The following is a 20,456-nucleotide window of genomic DNA, read 5'->3' as shown; positions in this document are numbered from 1 at the left end:
ATCATTATATGTTTATTATCAATTATCTAGAAAAAATAGATTTCAAGTACTTGGATGTATGCTTTTGGTTTATATAGGAAATAAAGAAAATAAAGCCCTCAAATTAACTTAAACTTTAATGTAGTGAAGGAGATGATACTAGTTAAAAATAAAATGGGTGCAGGAAAGCAAGTTACAGTACAAGAGAGATTCTGAAAATACAAAGAGTAGAACTTTTTGTTCTTCCCCAAGCCCACAAATGATGCACTATCCCTACAGGAGTTCCTTTAAAACTTAAAATGTATTTTTCACAGAAACTCCAAATTCCTTTGGGGGAAAGGCTTGATTGCATATCCCTCAGAGTCTAAAAGCCTGCCCATATGAACTGAATTATCCATGACATGTACCTTCAGACATTTGTAATGTGATATTTCATGTAAATTTAGACCATACCTTGGACGTGAGCCGCTGGCAATGTTGATTTTATTCAGGAGCTCAGATAAGAAAAAAAATTCTGACATCCTTGCTAATCTGTAGTCGTTAACATGGAATTTCCAACATAAAGAGCATAAAAGCATCTAATTTGCTGTAGCAAATGAAAGGAAAACAAACTTTGCATTTCCCTTTCCTTTTCAATGTCTAAAGTTACTCTGTTCTGTGCAAACAAAATTGTACTTTTCAAAGGTTTTTAATATCGTCATCTATCTTTTGAGTGACACATTTCAAGCTTCCCCACATAATCTGTAAAATGTCATTCAATTTGAATATGAAGGATTTACCCATGTTAGGAAGAAAAGCCCCTACTTACATTAGGATTATTAAAAACCACAGTACTTTATAGAGTCTTTCTAGTCCATATTACTCAATTTATCATATGGAAAAGCTCAGGTAGCGCCATCTGGGTTTTTTTTTTTAGAGATGAGTTAACCTCATTTGCTGTGGACAACATCTCCTAAACTGCTAATTCCAAGTTCTCTTGGCTATAGGCTGGGTTACGATATTTGTCTGCCATTATCTTCTTCTATCCGTCAGTATTTTTACAGCATTTACCTCTTGCTTTCTTTTGACAAATAGTGCTAAAATATAAATAGAAAAAAATTAACTATTTTTTTTCTTGCAGATGTATAGAACTACAGACCTGATTGTTTAGTACACTTAGATGATTAAATACAATATTCCGTGCAGATGCAATTTACAGAACCAATACTTTTGGAGTTAGGAAGGTGAGGGGAGGAAAATGCAATTTGCACCACTACAGCCCCCTATTGACCAATTCCTGTAGAAACATTTAATATCACCACAAACAAACATTCCAGCATTAGCTTCTGAAGTACCTAACAATAAATGGACATCAGGACACAAAATTTTCCTTATTTAGAAGATAAGGAAGCAACCCTGAAGCATCAGATGGGGTTTAAAAAAATAAAAGCTTGCAATTTGCCCAAGTAATTGGAAAATAGCTCTCCCAAGCAAACATTGAAGAAAATGAATAACTCTTCAAAATTTGAAAATGATTGGGCTCTTTGCATTAGTTCAGGTATACGAAGCTGATTTTTAAAATAGTCAAGTACTTTGAAATAATAAATAACATGTATAATAGTCATAAAAATAACAAATTGATTTAGCTGCATTTGTTACATAGCTTTACTGGGATGTCTAAAGAAAAAGCATTGCAGAAAGAGCTTAAATTTCTCTCTCTTCCTTTCAATCAATATTTGAGGCAAAGTTTCATCTCTAGGGCCCTTAATGGCAGGAATTCCTGGAGCCAGCAAATGAGTAATGTTAAACCTATGATTAGATGATGAGGCCATCAAAGACACTAGACCCTAATGCTACATTCCACTTTATTCCTGAGAACTGCAGTAAAACCAAAGGCTAGAGAAGAAAGGACTGTAAGTTATTCCTTCCCCCAAGAAAAACGTTTCAAAAGCTGCTAAAAAAAAAAAAAAGAAAAAAAAAGAAAAAAAAGAAATTGTGTGACACGAACATAGGGCTCAAAAGCCTTAATGGATCTTTTGGAATTTTCCTGGAACCAAGGACTTCACCATTAGGCAACAAATTTTTCAAGTGCCCTGCTGGAGAAGGTTTGAAGTTCAAACCCCACTGAGGATTCCTGCCAGGGATATATTTTTGTTTTACTTTTCCCTAACCAATATTCACCCTGGCTAAAAGAGGGGGAAAAAAAAAACATAGAGGAAGAGGGAAAGAAAAAAAAAAAAAGAGAAAAACAAGATGTAATGATTTCCTTATGAGACAAGCTTGAAGAAACGCAACCTATGGACTGGCAAAAAGCAGGTAAGTTGGAATCCCCTCCCCCAAAACCAGTTGTAAATGTTAATTATTTTCAGATAGATTCCTTAAAAAGTAGATTTTCATTGCAATTACCCCTAGAAACTCATTTGTTTTCAGTACATTTTTCGTGCATGTTCTCAATGTTCAAGTAAAATGACAAACAAGTAATTTTCCTTGGTAACAATATAAGTTAACCCCGGAATTTTATATACTAAGTTGGTTTGAGTTTAATTGGTATTATAAATCTGGGGGCAATTTGGTAAATGAAACGCTGTTAATAAGGCTTTAGAGAAGTGTAAAAACATATGAAGTTATTTGGATGTGTCAGGCCATTGTATTTTTCTTACATTTTACAAAATGAGCAAAATTCTAAAATGTTTGTTGGTAACTTATTACTGGAAGTTTAAAGTAAAAGGCTATATTATATGAATTTAGCCAATAACATTTCCGACAAAAGAAATAAAATTAAAATTGACATGTAAACAATCCAAACAGGAACTATTTTAGATTTGAATATTTCACTTGTGAAAGCAATTCAAAATGTTAATTGCTTTAGATTTCTGAGAAATCCATTACTGCTATGCAAAAAGAAAAGAAGAAAATGAATAACCGCAGCATTTTTTAAACAGAAACGCTCTGCTTCTGCCAGTTCCTGAGGAGTACCTAAGCCATCCTCCTCTGCTTTTTATATACTGACAACTACATAAAATATGCAATAAGTTACATCATGTATACCAAAAGTAATAAAGTTACCACAAAGTAAGGTTTAAAACAATTACTAACACAAAGATACATTTTAACATAAGATTATGAAAACAGTATCCTATTTATGCATTCCAAACTAGAACTGGCTTGAAAGAGTTCATCCACGGAAAAAGTGCATAATGTGCATCCAACACCCTTTTCAAAACAAATGCAAATATATGCTGTAAACCCTGTGAATATAGCAACACTATGGAAGGTATTAAAAAAAATAATCTACAATCTATATGCTACTAGAAAAGATTAATTTGTATTTTCGTACACCGAAATGGAAGAATGAAACAAACAGCAAGATGCAATTCTTAGGCTGGCAGTAATCCAGCACTATGCAAAGAAACTCATACCATTCAAACCAGAGAACGTCTTACCTGTGAGCAGAGCAGCATAACAAGTTCAACCACTGAGGTGCTCGACTTCATACAAACCAGACCTGCAATAAATAGTCAAAAATGAATTTAAAAGATTGGTGATATTTATTTATTACAGCTCCATGGTTTCAGAAATTCCGTAAAATATCTGTGCTGTATGTTTCTATCACTCAAATTCACTGAAACAAGTTTCAAGCACAATTATCTGAGAATTTCAGATTCAAACATACTTAAATGTTCAGAAAGCATCAAAGCATCAGCCGGAATAATCTATACCAGGTTCAGGACAGCATGTTTTTTAATTAAGTCTTTTGGGCATTTAGCTCAGTTCACTATTTAAATAAATAAATAAATACCTATCTATATAATCGAAAGCAATTTAATATATGATAAAGATAAAAAAAAAAATCTTTGAAAACTAAGTCCTGTAAATTCTTAAGAATAACCTGATCAGATGTTAACAGGTAGAGAATAAGGCCTCTGCTTAGAAATTATTTTAATTTTCATCTGGTAATTGATATTCCTCTAAGCGAAAGCTTGAATATCAACGAAAGAGGCATTAATGTGAAATCTTATTTTTATTAAAATTATAACCCATAATTTGTAGTCCATGCTTTTTAAAAGAAACTCTGAACTATGCAGTGTAATTGTTACTCATTGTTTTGTACTTAATTTGAATAATTAATACCTAATAACATTGCCACTATTGTCAACACTTCTTTGGAGCTTTGGAAATGCAAATTTACTTTCTGAGAGAAGGGTATTATATCTAAGTATACAAAAGACGCATTGCAAAGAGACAAGGAGGAAACGACACTCTACTGTAAGCTATACATGGCAGCTTCTGTTATCTAAAATCATATAGGCCACACATTGATATGTTGGTTTAGGGCATGGAAACACTTTGGTTGTTTTATAAAAATGCCAAATACACAAATATAAAGCTTATAACTAAAGACTAAATAGGAAGCTGAAAAGCAAACTGATGTGCTTTAAGTAGGTTTCTACAAACAGCGATTAGAGACAAAAGCACTCCTACACAATAGCACGTATATTTATTGCGAGTAGTGGATAAATACCCTTTTGTGCCCATTTTGCTAACAACCCCATCCTTATTGTACAGTAACACAGAACAAGCTGTAAGAAGCCACTAGGATTCCATTCTATCAGATATATGGGCAGACAGTTAACTAATGAAATAAGAGGCAGATGTGCAAAGCTCATTTAGGGAGACAATTGCTGTAATTGATCAGCTATTCTCATGCTCGAGTGCTAGAGGATCAGAAAGATTAATGGGATACTTATCACCTGCAGGCTACCTCCACCGTTTGAAAGCTGACAAAGAAAATCCAAACAGAAGACTGAACTCTACAGTTAAGCCAATGCAGGTAGCACAGACATATAAAATTTTTTATCGTAGTATATTCTCTGTTTCATTATGAATCCACATCTTATACTGTAAAATTAAAAAAAATAAATCTTTTCTGTCACACGTTCGCTTGTCTTCTTCCAAAGTCAGACCTCAGGTGTATTAAAACACAATCGAGTCAAAATAATGCTCTTAGAAACATACTCCCATGCTACAGTCTTCTAAATTTGTACGTCTTTACCTTCTGATTTTACATCAAAAGAACAAATGTCTCCATGATACACAGTTATGAAAAATAAACCAATTAAATTATATAACAAATGTTTATGCATCAGCATTAATTTCTTCATATCTTCACCGGGTTTCCAAAAAGAACAGAAAATTCAATGCAAAATACAAACTTTAAAGAGAAACACATAATGAATATTTCCTGGCTCAATTCATTAAATTAGAAGTTTTAACTTTTAACGAGAGTTGGTGTAGCTTCAAACGATATGAAAGAAAGTTTGGAGCGTGGATCAAAATAAACGTACCTAAAATGGCACAAGGCTAGGATAAGTACTCACAATTATCATCCAGATAACAATGATGAGTCTTAATGACACAAATGCTATATTTATAACACAGGACTCTTTGTTTGAAGGAAGTGATAATTACCTTAGTGCAAATTTTTCTGTTTACAATAATAAGAATTTTTATATACTATTATCTTTAAAAGCATGATGACTCTACAGGCCCGAGTAAAATAATCATCTGAACTAAAACTGATGTGGTTTTTCTATTTATACGGACATCACCTGATAACTTTTTGTATATCACATCTAATCAACTACAAGCTTGGATGTAGCATCCTAGCATTGGAAAGGGGAATCGAACTGATTCTGGCAAAATTAAGAAAGAGGAGGATGCAGAACTGACATGTGGTTAGCACATCAGCACACCCATTAGTTGTAACCAGCTCTGTAATTGCCTGCTGATGAAACAACCACGGGTAATAGCCATTAACACCTCTCATAACCAGTAGTATTCAAAACCTGACTTCTAAGAGGCTTATTTTATTGTCCAAAAGAAAAAAAAAAATAACTCTCTTAGAGACTGTAGCACTTTTCACATATGAAAATACAGAGGGAGATGGGAAAGCCTCATAGAAGCAGCTCATGGTGTCAAAGATGGATTGCAGGAATACCCTTTGCAGAGAGCTCAGTCTACAGCAGAAATTAAGTGTGAAACACTAGTTATAAATAAGTAAAACCGGGAGTAGCCGTAACAGAAAATGGGGAATCTCATGTATCTTGATGGGTAGGAAGCAGGAAATAGAAACAGAAACACTTTCTATTCACCTTTAAGTATCCATATCATACGTTCCTTGAAGAAAGGCAGAATACAGAAACACGCAACATTCATAGCAGGGCCACCATTTCACATTGTAAGTTTCTTACTTATCAGCCTCCTGCTCTCACTTCAGGGACTCCTTCCACTCAAATCATATGAGGGAAAGTGTGTGCCCTCCATTACATGCTCCATTTCCTCCTCCCTAGCTGCCAAGGGCTCTATTTTTGTGTCCCTTGTGCTTCTTTCCACTTTTGCTTATTGCTGATTAAGCAGGAAAGGTGTGAAAGAAATAAAGATTTTTTGTTTTCTTTCCTGTTACGCAAAACACAATTGATCTTCAGAATTTACTGTCAGAGCTGCTGTGGAGTCAATAGTAGAGAATGATAAAACCAGATCAGACCTAATGGAGGACAGATCCATTTCTGCTTATTAGGAAAAACTGTCACAATGCAACCTCTGGTTTACGAAGATACCACATAATCAAAAGGAGAAGTTAAGGAAGAATCATCATCCCTGAACTTATCCTACACAGACCAGAAAAAAGACCATTTTAATAATCTTTTGGGTTTTAAATTTCTGTGATCCTCTGTTGCAAGAAGTCCAGCTTGTGTGAATTGCCTCACTGCTTTTGGCTTGGTACAGACACTAAAATAATTTCCTTCAACCGACAGTATATATTCTAACAGAAAAAAAAAAAAAAGAGGGAGAAAATGTTCTGTTCCTATTTTACAGACAGAAGAGAAGGCACAAGCTGGTTGAGGTATCTTCACAAAATCAAAAATACAATTTGTACCTTGAATCGGAATAAAGATCAATTTCCTAAGCCCCAAATGTACTAACAACTTCATTTATCTTTCCTCTTCAGAGTTTTGCAGTATTCCACAGAGGTGTGCAAAATTTTATTAGTTTTAACATAATGAGAAATAAAAATTACAACAGGCTTTGAAAAATAATGGCTTCTCTGATTGAGGAGAGCACCCAAATTTATTTTCAGTTCTCTTTCCCCCCACTTAAGAAAAAGTATTTGCAATTCAAACTAAAACTGTTGCCTGCATTCTTCAGCTGCAGATAAGTTCTTCCTATACCATCTGTATCAAATGCCATTAAGGAAGCTAATGCAATTACTAAAATACAAGTGGATATTTCCTGCATACAGCAAGGTTAAAAAGGTCATTGTTTAACTGAATGGAGTACGTGCTTTTTATATTTGCTGTTCTTAGTACTTTTCTTCATGGTCTATTCTCAGTCCATTAAATATAGCCATCAAAATTCAGCAATTTGATGGCAACAATGACCATATATATGGATGCAAAAAACTGGGAGCATCGAGTGCGTGACCTTAGCTAATCTGGAATAAATGATGTATGCCTGGCAATTATCTTGAAATGCTCTGGTTTACTTGACTTCTTTTTCAATGTTCTTCTGTTGGCCCAAAGATATGCTAATTATTTCTTTTCACTATGACTTATTAATGTCTAAAAAAAGATTAATTTCAACTATACTATTTTAGTCATGCCTGTGGCATTAATGAAGTCATGAGTTCAAAACCTCGAAGTCACCATGCTGAACTAGTCAGTGTGAATTTCTATTTTGAAGAAATCTAACGTAGGCTGATAAAATCAATTTTAAAAAAAATCCTTATGAAATAAGATCACGGTTTTGAACTTCTTTTTATTATTATTAATACAATGTGTGTATGAGTCTAACTGAATACCACCACAATTTCATCTGGTCTTTATCAAGGTTTGCCTGCATTTTCTTTCAGTGATTTTACTTTGTGTCAACTTAAACCCTTATTGGAGCTGGAATCAATTGTAATATTAGCAAAACCAAAAGTTAAATGTTTTTATATTTTATGTTGAACTTAGAAAAAAAGATGCAATTAACTATACTTTAGAGCCTGCAGAAATCTTTCACTCAATTATAGCTTCTACTTATCTGAAAGTCTCAGGTATGGCTACATAAAAAGCTTGAGAAAATTTAATCCATTTAGCCCAGTTCAGAGAAAACTTGGCCTTTATTACTTCTGTACAGCATATCATCAAAACTACAGGAGCTTCATATAGAAAAAAATCTTATAACAAAATAAAGACATGCTATTATATGCCTTATTTTATTAACATATGAAAAGTGCATAAAATGTACTTAGAAATGAGCATAAGGTCCTAAAACCAGATGAAAAAAAAATATCAGAAAATACTAGAATTCTCCTTTTTAACTTGTATTTTTGTAAGGTCAGATGTTTTCTATTTCCTACTGATACACTCTTCCATACTTTAACCTTAAACATAACTGTATTGCTTCAAATTGTTCTCTATAACTACTGGTAACTCATATTGTCGTATCTCCTCCCATAATCCTCACTGACTTCTGTGCCAAGAGGCAGAGCAGGAATTTTCCACCAGTAATAACCACTCACAAATTGTGCCTCCATTTTTGATAGACCATTCCCTTATACTCTGTTCAACATTTGTTAGGAATGGCACAACAAATATTCAAGGAGAGTTCATACCAGTGACAGAAACTAAAGCATCTTTCGGCTCTGATAGTACTAGGAAAAAAGCGATGGTGATATATTGGTTGGAAATGCACATTTTCCTTCAAGTTTATTTGTTCTTCCAAAAGGTCTTTCTTCTGCCAGCAAAATTTTATGGCAAATGTTTCATTGAAATATTTTGCTAAATCCAACTTAGAATCAAATAAATAAATTTAGGATTTCTTTTTTGACCATTAATTAAAATTACTTGGCCAGTTTAAATCTACATTATTCCCTCTCTGCCATATATTGTCATTCAGAGAAACTTAGATTCAAATTGGTGGTTTTAATCAATCAAGCTGTGAGTTCACTACAGAACTGAAAAGAGATAGTATGGAGAGAAAATTAAAGATATGTGAAAAGTTTGAAAGTAAATACTAAACATGTAAAACTAATAACTGAAATGACAGATGTTCTTATTCTAAGCAAAGCAATTATTAGAAAAAAAATAAGCAAGATGTGTATTAAACAGAATGTAATGTTTTGCAAGATTACACTCAAAATTGGTTTTAGAACCATATACATGTCACATATTTTGTAGACACTCAAATTACACTAATGGTCTTAATTTATGAAAAGCAAAGCCTGGCAAATATTCAGGAATTGCAGAAAGTTTGCAGATGGAAATCACAGCCATGTTGCAAAATAATTACAACTCCACTTTTACTAGATGAAACACTCTTCCAAAGAATGTATACTCACTAAAATAACAAAGTCAGGGTTATGGATTTAACAATTCCCTTCAGCAGCCTTGACTGGCAGAACACAACATTACCACCAGCTCTAGGGACCCTGAAGGATGGCTGTATTAGTACTCCTGACCATCCTTCGTATGGGTAGATCTCCTGTACAGAGCAAGAGAGCGACACAGAAAAACATCAGGAATGTGAATTTGATTCAGTGCTTTTGTAGTTGATATAGAGTGCTATACTTATGTAAGATTTTTTGTTATGGTGCAAGACACTGCACAACACATGTAATATTCCTTATATCTGGTACCCAAAAATCTAGGAAAAGTTATCATTTGGGTTATCAAATGAAATCTCTTTAAAATGTTATCCGAAATCTTTAGAACTGATTTCTTAAGATAAACACCTCAAATGAACACTGATAGGTCAACATAAAAAACAGATTTTAATCTATTCAAAACCAACTCAAACCCTTTTAGTCAAATTTATAAAATACAACAGATCTTAATACTAGGATAATATCTAAAAGAATAAGAATGCTATGTAATGGTTTCTTGAATTATTTTATTAAAGTAAGAAAACCTATACCTCTTCACCACTTCAGTTACTAAAAAGGAATCTAAATGAGGACTATAAAATATCCAGATGGAATCACTGAATGGCAAAAACCCTTGAGAGCATACCCACAGAGAGGGGATCTATTACAACGTATAAATGATTTGCTTTTTGAAATTACAGACTTTTGTACTGTGATCCCATGAACTGTAATGGTATTGACAAAACTGATGCTGGTGCCACATTACTCTGGAGGGTCTAGCCCTATACCAATGTATGGAATTTTGGTCAATTTTCCATTAGTGTCAATGGGATGCACAAATTCTCATTCATCAAATGAGAAGGAGATGACTTAATCTATAAAATAAAATCCACTACCACTGTTCAGTTTAAATATCTCATTGAAGATTTTCCAAACTGATCCGGTTTTTCATTTAGCACCTGTGCTAATTTTTCCTTTGGCCAACAGTCCATTGGGATTTACTCAATATATCCATTTGCGTTTCTCTGTCCTTCTCTTAAAACAGTATCTCATTGGATGGATCTCTCTTCAAGTACCTGTTGTGAAGTAGTGAATTAATATGCTTATCTAATTGCTATACTAGGACAGATCTAAAATTTATATCAATCTATCACGTATCAACTGAGAAATTGTTCTAATCAGCATTAATAACACAAACTTTTTTTCATATAAAATAATAAAACACAAATGTTAATTATAAGAAAACAATTCCCTGTTAAGTTTAAGTGAAGCAGATTTTTTTTGGAACAGTGTGATACTCATTATATACTAAGATTTTATTTGGAAATGGAATGTGTTTCCTTCCCTTTTAAAGTCCCATTCTAGACAATGGATCAAACCAACCAAACCAGGGATGACACTGCACTGCAACTGATCAAATTAAAACACCTCTGATACTGAAAATGTCTACAAGATCGAACTATTGCTTTTCTGTTGAAGTCTACTTCAGTTTCAGGTAGACTTGAGTAACTTATAAACATTTTATTATGGTGGAAGCCTGGAAGAACTAAAAACCAAACTACACATAGCCAGAGGTTCCAGAAAATCCAAACCTCTTATTTATCTAGAAAGAAACTCGATGAAATCCATCCCAATTTTTTTCCAAATACTCAACAGTCCACTGTGAAAATTAAAATACGATCCTGAAAGTCTTCTGATTTTCCCTTTTATCCTATGATATTACTCAAATAAGTGGCTCAAGGTTGTGGCTAAATCTCGGCCACTGCTGCTGCCTTGGATATTTAATTTCAATGGACGGATTAAGAAAAAAAAATAGTGGAAAAAGCCATTTAAAAATTAAATTTAAATGTGAAAAGTTAAAAGATTCTTCAAGTTGTCATTTGTTATTCTCTCAAGATGCCATTCCTTTCCTGATCAAGTTGCTATTTTTGTGATTAAATTTGTAGAAAAATTACTACATGAAAACAACTGATACCAAAGAAGTTGCCATATACTCAATACATCTGGGAAAAAACAACTATCCTGAGATTTTATGTTCTACTGATCCCTCGCAATTCTTTAAATGCAGAAACACCTACCCCTCCTTTCTCTTTTTTTTCTCAGTCCTTCACCTCCTCTCAAATCAGTGTTACAGGAAATACTTCAGAAGAATTACCTCAACAGTGAATTATTTCAAAAGTAGTATATGGGCAGGAATCAGAACATTAATTTCGCTCACTAAGACAAGCAAATGTTTATACCTTCACTACACCTATGATAATTTCTCTTCATCTCAAGAACCTTTTCTAATTCTTTCTAAAGCTGTCAAAAGTTACATCCTGCACAAGATGGATCATAAGTATGATCCCAAATGACAGTGTCTAGATTATCACGCTTCCCCTGAAAATGCAACAAAGAATATAATTCAAATGCATTACTCTGTTATTTTTTCCTTAGGTATGAGGTTTTATTTTTCTCCTGAAGTTTATCAACTTTTCCTTAGCTTCAGTCTATAACTTATTCCTATTTGATGCCCCATTTTCTGTGCTTATTTATTCTTTTTTGTTTCTCTCCTCTTCTTTTAAACATAGGAAATGCCTTTTGTTTCCTTCTTTCCACTGCTACCTTATAGTTCTTTGTTACATTCTTTCCTATTATTAGGGGGAATATTAGTATCATGGCATGACACAACTGAAATGTGCGTATGGTGAATGACAAAAAAGGAAGGAGAGAAAAGGATAGTCTGCACAGCAGTAAAACCACTTGCTCTTTACTGGTCCTCCTTACCTCCTTACGTTTCTTCTCTTTGGCAACCTTGGGGCCATACTGAGAGATCAGTGAATGAACCAGTGCAACTACAAATAGGAAGTATAACAAAACCTCACAGAACTCATGCAGCTTCCTAAATTTCTAAGACCAAGATGACCATTATTTTAACTAGGTGTGATCTCCTGAGTAGCACAACCCACTAAGTAATTTGCTCAACTGATAATCTAGTTGAGCAAACTGTTGGTGAAGTAATATTTTGTTTATATACTAAATGTTTTCTGAGAATTTAATAACAAGGAAAAAAAATAAAATCTCCATTTCCACGCTGAACTTTGCTGACCTTAGTTGGCAGCCATCAGATCTTGCTCCTATCCTGAAGTCCTACTGACAAATGGTAATCATTCTAAAACAGTGTCTCTCAAAACACAGAGCCGTACCACAGTCACAGATCTCTTGAAATAACTTGTATTTCTTGTGTTTCAGTTTTCTTTATTTACTTGACAGTAACATTGTTATGGGCTCTCCCTAGACCTGCTTTGACATCACTTTGCCATCTTAATTTGACATATCACAACTGTCTCTGTTGTCTGACAAGTTCTTTCAGCATGAAGGTTTCCCATTGCAAGAAAATCTCCACAGACAACATCACTATTTGTATAAAAAGATTGGATCATAAAATTCCACATACCAACAGACAAAAATAAGACATGATATAAGACAATATATGTTTAGCAGGTCTGGTTGATTTTGAGGAGATAAATTTTAAAATAAAGTTAGGCTGAATACAGTAAAGATATATTCTTGCAAAAATAATCCCAGGTCTGTAGGGAGTCTGTTAACATCTAGATAAATCAAGCTTGATGGTTCATCAATGTTTATGCTATAGTTAACATTTTTTTATATCAAAAAGAAAGGGCTCTATAAATAAGTATATATTTAAGATTCAAGCGTAGTAGTTTCTCAAGTTAATCATTCAAGAGTTTTTGTGGAATATTCTTTGTTTATGCCTTGAAAGCATGGAAATAAGCACATCCATATCCAATAGGATGAACTGTAGAAGTGCCTTTAAATCATCAGGACACGTAAGGGAGTTTTGTTAAATTTGATCACTGATTAAAAGATTTCAGTCTGGGTCATAAGAGCAGGTGGTAAGTAGACATAGAGTTAAGGCGTAGAGAAGGACAAACTGTGACCAGCCCTAATGAGATTAGTTTTGCAAAGAACCTGGACATAGAGCTCAGGCTACATGGAAAAGTATTATTAGACTATGCCTCATGAGAAATACATCTTTCAGGGCAAAACCTGATACAGAGATGTTGTTTGCACCCTATAGTTTATCAGAGTTAGGTAGTTCTCTGGAAAATATTGCTGGGATAATAAAGTAGATTGATTCCATTTTTAAGCCTTTAGAGGACAAAAGGTGGGACGAATACCTAACTGTTTCAAGTCCAAAATCAGGCAGAGTCCCCTGCTGAGTTCTGAATGATGAATTAAGTGGAATAAGAACCAGAGAACCTCTGCCTGTGGGGAGCTTCAGTCACAGCATGAACATCCTGTAGACACTGAATACCTTTTTGGCATACCACCTCGTTTTTCTTTGGACCTGGACAGTAGAGGAGAAAATAATAAGGGGGAAAAAGGTGGCTGTTCTAAAAAAAATAATTGTACAACTTATTCCAGTGTTACCATGCAGCACTGTTGCATACCTGATATGATGAGTCCACCTACAGGCTATATTACAGTAGTGCCTGTATGTGTTAAGAACGTTCTCAAGAATCTTTTAAAAATTATTTCCTTGAAATAACATTAAATAGACCTCTTGCTACTCTTTTTATTGTAGGGGGCAAACTTATTTAAAAAAAAAAAAAAAAAGGAAAAAGAAAATTATTTTCCATGAAAGCTGAGACTTAAAACAAGAAGGAATATAGAGGGACATCTGACGTGGATGGTATTAGGACAAAGGAGGAGTACGAAGTCATCAGGGAAGGAATTCTTCTAGAGATTTAAGGCAAAAGACCAGTCCTTTCTAGGCCTTATGGCTTGCAACTAGAATACAAGCCACTCACTTCAAAAAGAAACTTTTGAGAAAGTGCCCAACACTGCTGAATGTAAGTCGGACCTAAGGACCAGAAACAACTACTTTTCTTGCTCTTTAAAGGTTCCAGTATTCTGTGTATTTTTTTATGTGCCTTAAAAGAACAGCAGTCGGTATTGTTTCATTTCTAATAATGTAATTTTTATAGTAGCACTCTCCACTGTAATTTAGTAACTTCAAATATCTAGTGGCTTCTGCATTTTCAAGGATAACTTTCAGACCTTCTTTTCAGCAAACCTGACTACTTTACACTTTTGCCAGCTTTTGTTTTCCTGAGGACATGTTTGGTTTTCTTTTTTGTTGCTGCGCTCTCTTAACCACTGCTGTTGAATAGACGTAGTTGATTCTAAACTTTACAAAGAGTCTTGTATTTTCAGTCATTTTTTTCTCCATTGGCAAAGTAACAGAACCACCCCAATTTCTGCCTAATGGGATCTCCATACATGTTGGATTGTAAAGATGTCTTGATTATTAATTAATGTACCAATAATAACATAATCAAGGACATATAATCTGAGTGCCAACAACAATTTCTACCCTTAAGTTACGCTGGGACCACACAAGCCAAAGACAAAGGAGAGGGCATGAGCAGTTAACCTCTGCTACGTAGTCTAATACATCTTAGTAAGTGTCCAATTCATTAGACAGGGATAAAGTGTCTCATATGTGTAATTAATTATTGGCAGGTTTACTTTCAAAAAGGTGCCAGATGCTATGCATTTCCTAGTTGCTATCTGGATCTCTGATCTATATGTTTCCTGCCATGTTAAACATCTGTTCAGAACATACTTCTGCACACAGGAACTTCAGTAATTCAAGAGTTAAATCTTTAAAATCAAATGAATGTGTATCCCTCTTCACTTTCTGGTGTTTGTAACGATATCCCTTTAAAGGTATCATAAAGCAATATTACATGAAAGAGAAATGTTCTGTAACTGGTGTGGGGGTCATTACAGTTTGAAGATTTGAAGTTTGAAGTCATTGAAGTTTGAATATTTCACTGGGGATAAATAAGAGGTACTTCTGCTGCAGCATCTGCTCTTCAGTTCCTCTAGGAGGAACAGTCACCAGTAGCATATTCTGAAAAACAGTGTGGAAGTTGTAAAGCTTTGAACATTGACTCTGCCGGAGTACGTGTAAATAAATAGGCAGACTTGAACATCCATTTAACCTTTCATTGTTTCGTTGTTTCTACCATCCAGACTTCTGGAAAACCGGTGGTGTTTTCCGTCTCCATGTGTATCTGACTCATTGCTGTTTTTCAGTAAGAAACACTTTCAGTCCCCAAGTGTTTGGAGAAACATGAGCATACTGTGGAGCTTTTCAGTAAGACACTAAGAGCTAATCATAGATAGAGAATTTCTTACAACAAATTTCTTACAAGCCTATAAATAGCAGTTTGAAATTAATGAACTTTTTTTTTCCTGTTTATGAAGGGATTAGAACATGTTCAGGCAGGATTTCAATCAGCAGCAGCTTTTTAAATTATATCCATTGGAGGACTTCAAGAGTTTTTGTGCCCTGTTTCAAAATTATCTATTGTTTTCTTCATGGTAAAAACCAAATCTTGCAAATTACTTGCAGAAATTCATAAAGTAAGAAAGGAAAATACATTAAAAAACATCCAGTGCAAGTCAACACTCAAAGCTTGTAACAATATAATAAGTTATTCAGTGTATTGCTACTGATGATGAATGTTTTTAAACTTACTGAAGAAAAGCATTATCTGTAACTCATTATTGTTCCAATCTCATTATCTAAGCAGAGCTTGTTTTCGGACAGCAGTGCGATTTCACTGGATTCTTTTTGCAGGTGTTTACAGTGAAAGATAAAAAGAAATCTATGAACAGGATTCCTACTACCACAAATTAAGAAAATCTGTCTTCCAGAGCATTGGGTCAGGCAATTCACTGCCTTTAAATGCACTGTGCTAAGCCTGCAGCATCACCTCTTACTAGACATAGAAGAATGTACACTGAGACACCCAGGGCACATGGAAAGAAAGGAGAGGGAGGTGGCACGGCAGAGAAGAAATACATTATGAACTCCTTAGCCTTGAAAACCAATTCAGAGTTCCTGCCCCAGTATAAACCAAACAATCCATAAGACCCCTGACCCTGATTGACCGGTGTGACCACGTCCAGTGAGACACATACTGCAAGTGACACTAGCCTGACCACTGCATAACCTCCTCCCCGCAGAAGCATTTTTAATATTCACCTTGGTTTCTAACAGGGATCCTCTGATGTCTAATAGGGTTGAATTCCTACTGCTCGCTCTCTCTCTCAGTCCTGCTTTATCAATTGCTTTCCTGTTCCTTGCGCTGCAATATGCGTAGTGTTGTACCAACACAGTATATTACACAGCTGCAAACGAACCAGATGAGATTTTTTGAAGTTACTTTTAAGTTTTCCGTTTATTTACTACTCGATGATGACCTACCCCAAATGATAATGCAGAGCAAATATTGAAGCTGATTAAGAAATGCACATGTAACTGCTTCCTCAGCCAAGACATTATAGTGTATCCTTTCTTTAAACGGATACCTATATTCATGAATATTGTGTAAAAATAGCATCTTTTAAGCAGCCTCTATAACACTGTCTGAAACTGGCCAACACATTAAAAAGTTATCAAGGGAGTAAAAGGTGATCCTCCTCACTCAGTGTGATCACGTAAGTCTCATGGCCTCAAGAAATTACATTAAAGTATATGTATGGCTACACATTCATACACTTACATGGGCTCTCTGAAATTTGGGACAAAACTACAGCTGGCATGAGCCTTATATAAGACTTATGAATGGACAAAATTCATCATGCAGAGAAAGCACAAAATGTCTCATACTAAAATGAGCCTCAAGGTAATGACTAACGAATTTCTTAAAAAAATAAAAATCTGTTTATATACACACACACACAAAAACACGCATAAAAAATTGGAAGAAAGGCTTATTTAATACAGAGACTTGAACAATGACCATCTTTGATGTCACAAGGGAAGATGATATATTCTTGACTGCATCTGCAGTTGAGGTGCATAGAGTCATAGAATCTTCATGGTTGGAAATGACCTTTAAGATCATCAAGTCCAACCAAACAACCTACAATCTCTGCCACTAGAGCATGCCCTGAAGTGCCACATCTAGACGTTTCTTAAATACCTCTAGGGATGGTGACTCAACCACCTCCCTGGGCAGGCTGTTCCAGTGCCTGACCACTCTTTCAGTAAAGTAATTCTTCCTGATATCTAATCCAAACCTCCCCTGCCACAACTTCAGACCATTTCCTCTGGTCCTGTCATTATTTACTTGTGAGAAGAGGCAGTTAACTGCAGAGCAAGGAAAACCCACTTTTTTAACTGATTCCTGCAGGTGGCTAGCCAACACTCAAGTATATCCTGTCTATGACCATGTGAACAAATGCAGTGATGGCAATGTTAGAGCAAATTAAGGTTAATGCAGACTACCATTCCTTGCAAGGTATGGCACAGAGGAAACAGGGATTCACAGGCCCCAAAGAAACCATTCACAAAACCTTTCAGGAAATACATGACATTTTTCTTCTTGAGAAGCTGGATTGAAGACTATTTAGAAAGAATATTTGGAACAGCCATAAAAACTACAAGTAACATTGATCTTGATACTTGGCGGTAAACCCCAACAAAGTTTTCCAATGTTATTAACCCTCATTAGGCATTCCGTTGGTAGAAAGGCTAAGAAATCCCGTAGTATCTAACTTCTTTTTATCTCTTCTTTTCAGTACGTCGTACAAATCAAGCTCCTTACATTGTACTTCACGGAGTTTATCTCCCATCCATCAATCGCTCTTGTGCCCTGCTCTTTTGTTCCCTGTTCAGTGTGTGCATATCAGTCTTGAAGTGCTGACTATAGAAGCAGATGGTAGGACTTTTACTGAAGTTGTGCACAGAAATTAAATCACTTCCTCATCTATTCTTCCTAGCCATCCAAGTATTGGACAAATCTTTGTTGCCTCAGCATGGAGCTAAGAGAGCCCAGAGTATGTTAATTGCTATAACAATCCCTACATTCTTTGAGTGGCTTCGTCCCTCATCTCCTACCCTCTAGGTATAGTCTATATTCTTCGATCCTAGAGGTTGAACTCAGCATTTGGCTGCATTGAAATTTGGCTTTTTCTTGAGTTTCGGTTATTCCATAAAATGATTCAACATATCTCCGGTGGAATGCCTTTGCTTCTCATCTTGTATACCTCTGCCTAAGCACTTAGCTGTGCCAGGAACAATTCTGCACCATACTCAAGGCTGTTAATAAAAATACTGAAGGAGGATCCAAAAGTGGCTCATACAAATTTCAGCAATATGAATAGCTTCAGTTTTTACTTATGTGCTGTTAAATTCCAGTTAATGCAAATTTTAAAATCATAACATTATTTTTTTTATCCCCTTTCTCTCTTACTTGATAATATTTAGTCATTTTTTTATTTTGTTCAGAATGTTGGCTACATGCTTTGCTACAGATTGGTAAGCAACTACCGAAAGTCTGATTAGTTGAAAGAAAACAAGGCAGGACACACAAATAAAAGTATTTTGGATGTGGCAGAGTGAGATAAAAGAATGAGAGAACAATACCAGAAGGAAAATAAAGTTCTGAAAGAGCATGCGAGCATGCAATCTCTCTGCTTTATAGCATCTGTGCTCTTGGGCACAACAATACAAAGGTTCTGAAAAGTTTCTAAGAGAAAGCCAAGGGCCACGTTAAGCACCAAAAAAGTACTTTTTTTTTTTTTTTTTCCAGAAAGTATAAGGGATTTCCAGATTGCTACAGTATCTTAGGAGAATGGTTGCCCTGTTTTTCCTAATACAAAACTCAGAATTGTTCAAGTAAATCAGAAATAAATTGTGACAGTATCGGTAGATGCCACAATGATGCCACACTTGTGGTCCTTGGGAGCTTTTTAAAGTAGTGCCATTTAGCATCCAAGTTCTATCTATGGCTTCCGAAGGAATGTTTTGGGCAATTTTTCAACTGTTTCAAGAAGCTTCCTCTCACATACCATACAAAGCTAGTCCATCACCACTTCTACTGCATATTTTCATAGGGCCATGTGGTGAGTTAATGAGGAGAAACAGATTCTGCTCCTATCAGCACAAAAATGTTTTCTGTTTCATCTGATTTGAATTGTGTGTGTATCAGAAACATATCAAACATATGCCAAAGAATTCTAAGATCTCCTGGAGAAGGGCTACCTGGCTGACCTTCTACACAGGTAATGATATAGGAAAATGAAAAGCATTGGTAACGTTTGTTTGGTACCTCACTAAAGAGAAGGGAAAGAATTGTATGTGACTATGGATCCCGGACCTATTGTAACAGTTCAGGACACTCCAAGAATAGCTGTAGTGAAAATACTTTTACCCATCTGTGCTTGACAAAAAGAGGATATAACTTTTCTTTCAGATACAGATCAGATTACACTTGCCTGTAACATTTTCACCTAAAAGCTAGAATGTTGTAATGCACTTTACATGGAGGGAATTTGCAGACCATATGGAAACTAGAGTTAGTGAAAACATATCTGTGCAAGTGTTAAATGGAACTCCACAAAGAGCATTGCTAGGCTTAAATATGTGACCTACACATATTGCATGTTTGTTTCCAATTAGATTCTATGCGGAAAATTTTAACCTTTGCAACTTCTGCTCTCTGAGGCACTGAAAGAACCTCAGCTGATGAGCCACAGTAGTGTTGGGCTGGTTTTGGTATACTCTGTTTGAAACGATTTGCATTCGATTGCAAATCAGTCCTTTTAAACCTATCATGGAGGACACTTATTCTGGGAAGTTGAAATATTTGGAATATAGTAAGATACCTTTGAAGAAAGAACTGTGTAGAAAAAGGGGCAAAAATGAGTACTATTTCAGTAAGTAAACAGATGAAGATTTTTACCACTAAATATGTTCTGTAATGTCAGATTACTGCTTGATAAAGTTCCTCTGCTACAAGTCACATTTTGTAATTTACACGAACAAATGTGAAAAATTAACAATTTTGAATATGAGCGGACCAAGTTTTTGGTCTAGACTGACCAGATGATTGCAGCCAGTTCATTTCAGCTCCACTCAAGAGTTAAGAAGCCATTGCTTAGACGTTACACATAATTTCCTCAAAGAATAAATCAGCCAGTCTTCCATGAGACAAAATGATGATACAAGCTAAAGGAAAATGAGGTGGCATGGTACAACTGCAAGACTTTTCACCAAAAGTTTGAG

The 20,456-nt window shown here is 35.1% G+C and overlaps 1 protein-coding gene across 6 annotated transcripts in view; it reads right to left on the bottom strand.

Annotated features, from left to right (window-relative positions):
* Positions 1–20,456, bottom strand: part of NBEA (neurobeachin) — a 513,163-nt gene that overhangs the window by 261,888 nt on the left and 230,819 nt on the right. For 5 of the 6 annotated variants that reach the window (XM_063332757.1, XM_063332720.1, XM_063332711.1 and 2 more), the window contains one exon: positions 3,402–3,463. In XM_063332757.1, the coding sequence (XP_063188827.1) occupies positions 3,402–3,463 (62 nt within the window). Of the gene's footprint in view, positions 1–3,401; positions 3,466–15,669; positions 15,676–20,456 lie in introns of those variants that run through there. The other variant, XM_063332749.1, reaches the window with a different exon arrangement.

This window comes from Chroicocephalus ridibundus, chromosome 1, assembly GCF_963924245.1.
Source record: "Chroicocephalus ridibundus chromosome 1, bChrRid1.1, whole genome shotgun sequence".
Taxonomy (NCBI): domain Eukaryota; kingdom Metazoa; phylum Chordata; class Aves; order Charadriiformes; family Laridae; genus Chroicocephalus; species Chroicocephalus ridibundus.
Note: the sequence above shows the minus strand (reverse complement) of the source record. Positions and strands in the feature narration are given on the sequence as shown.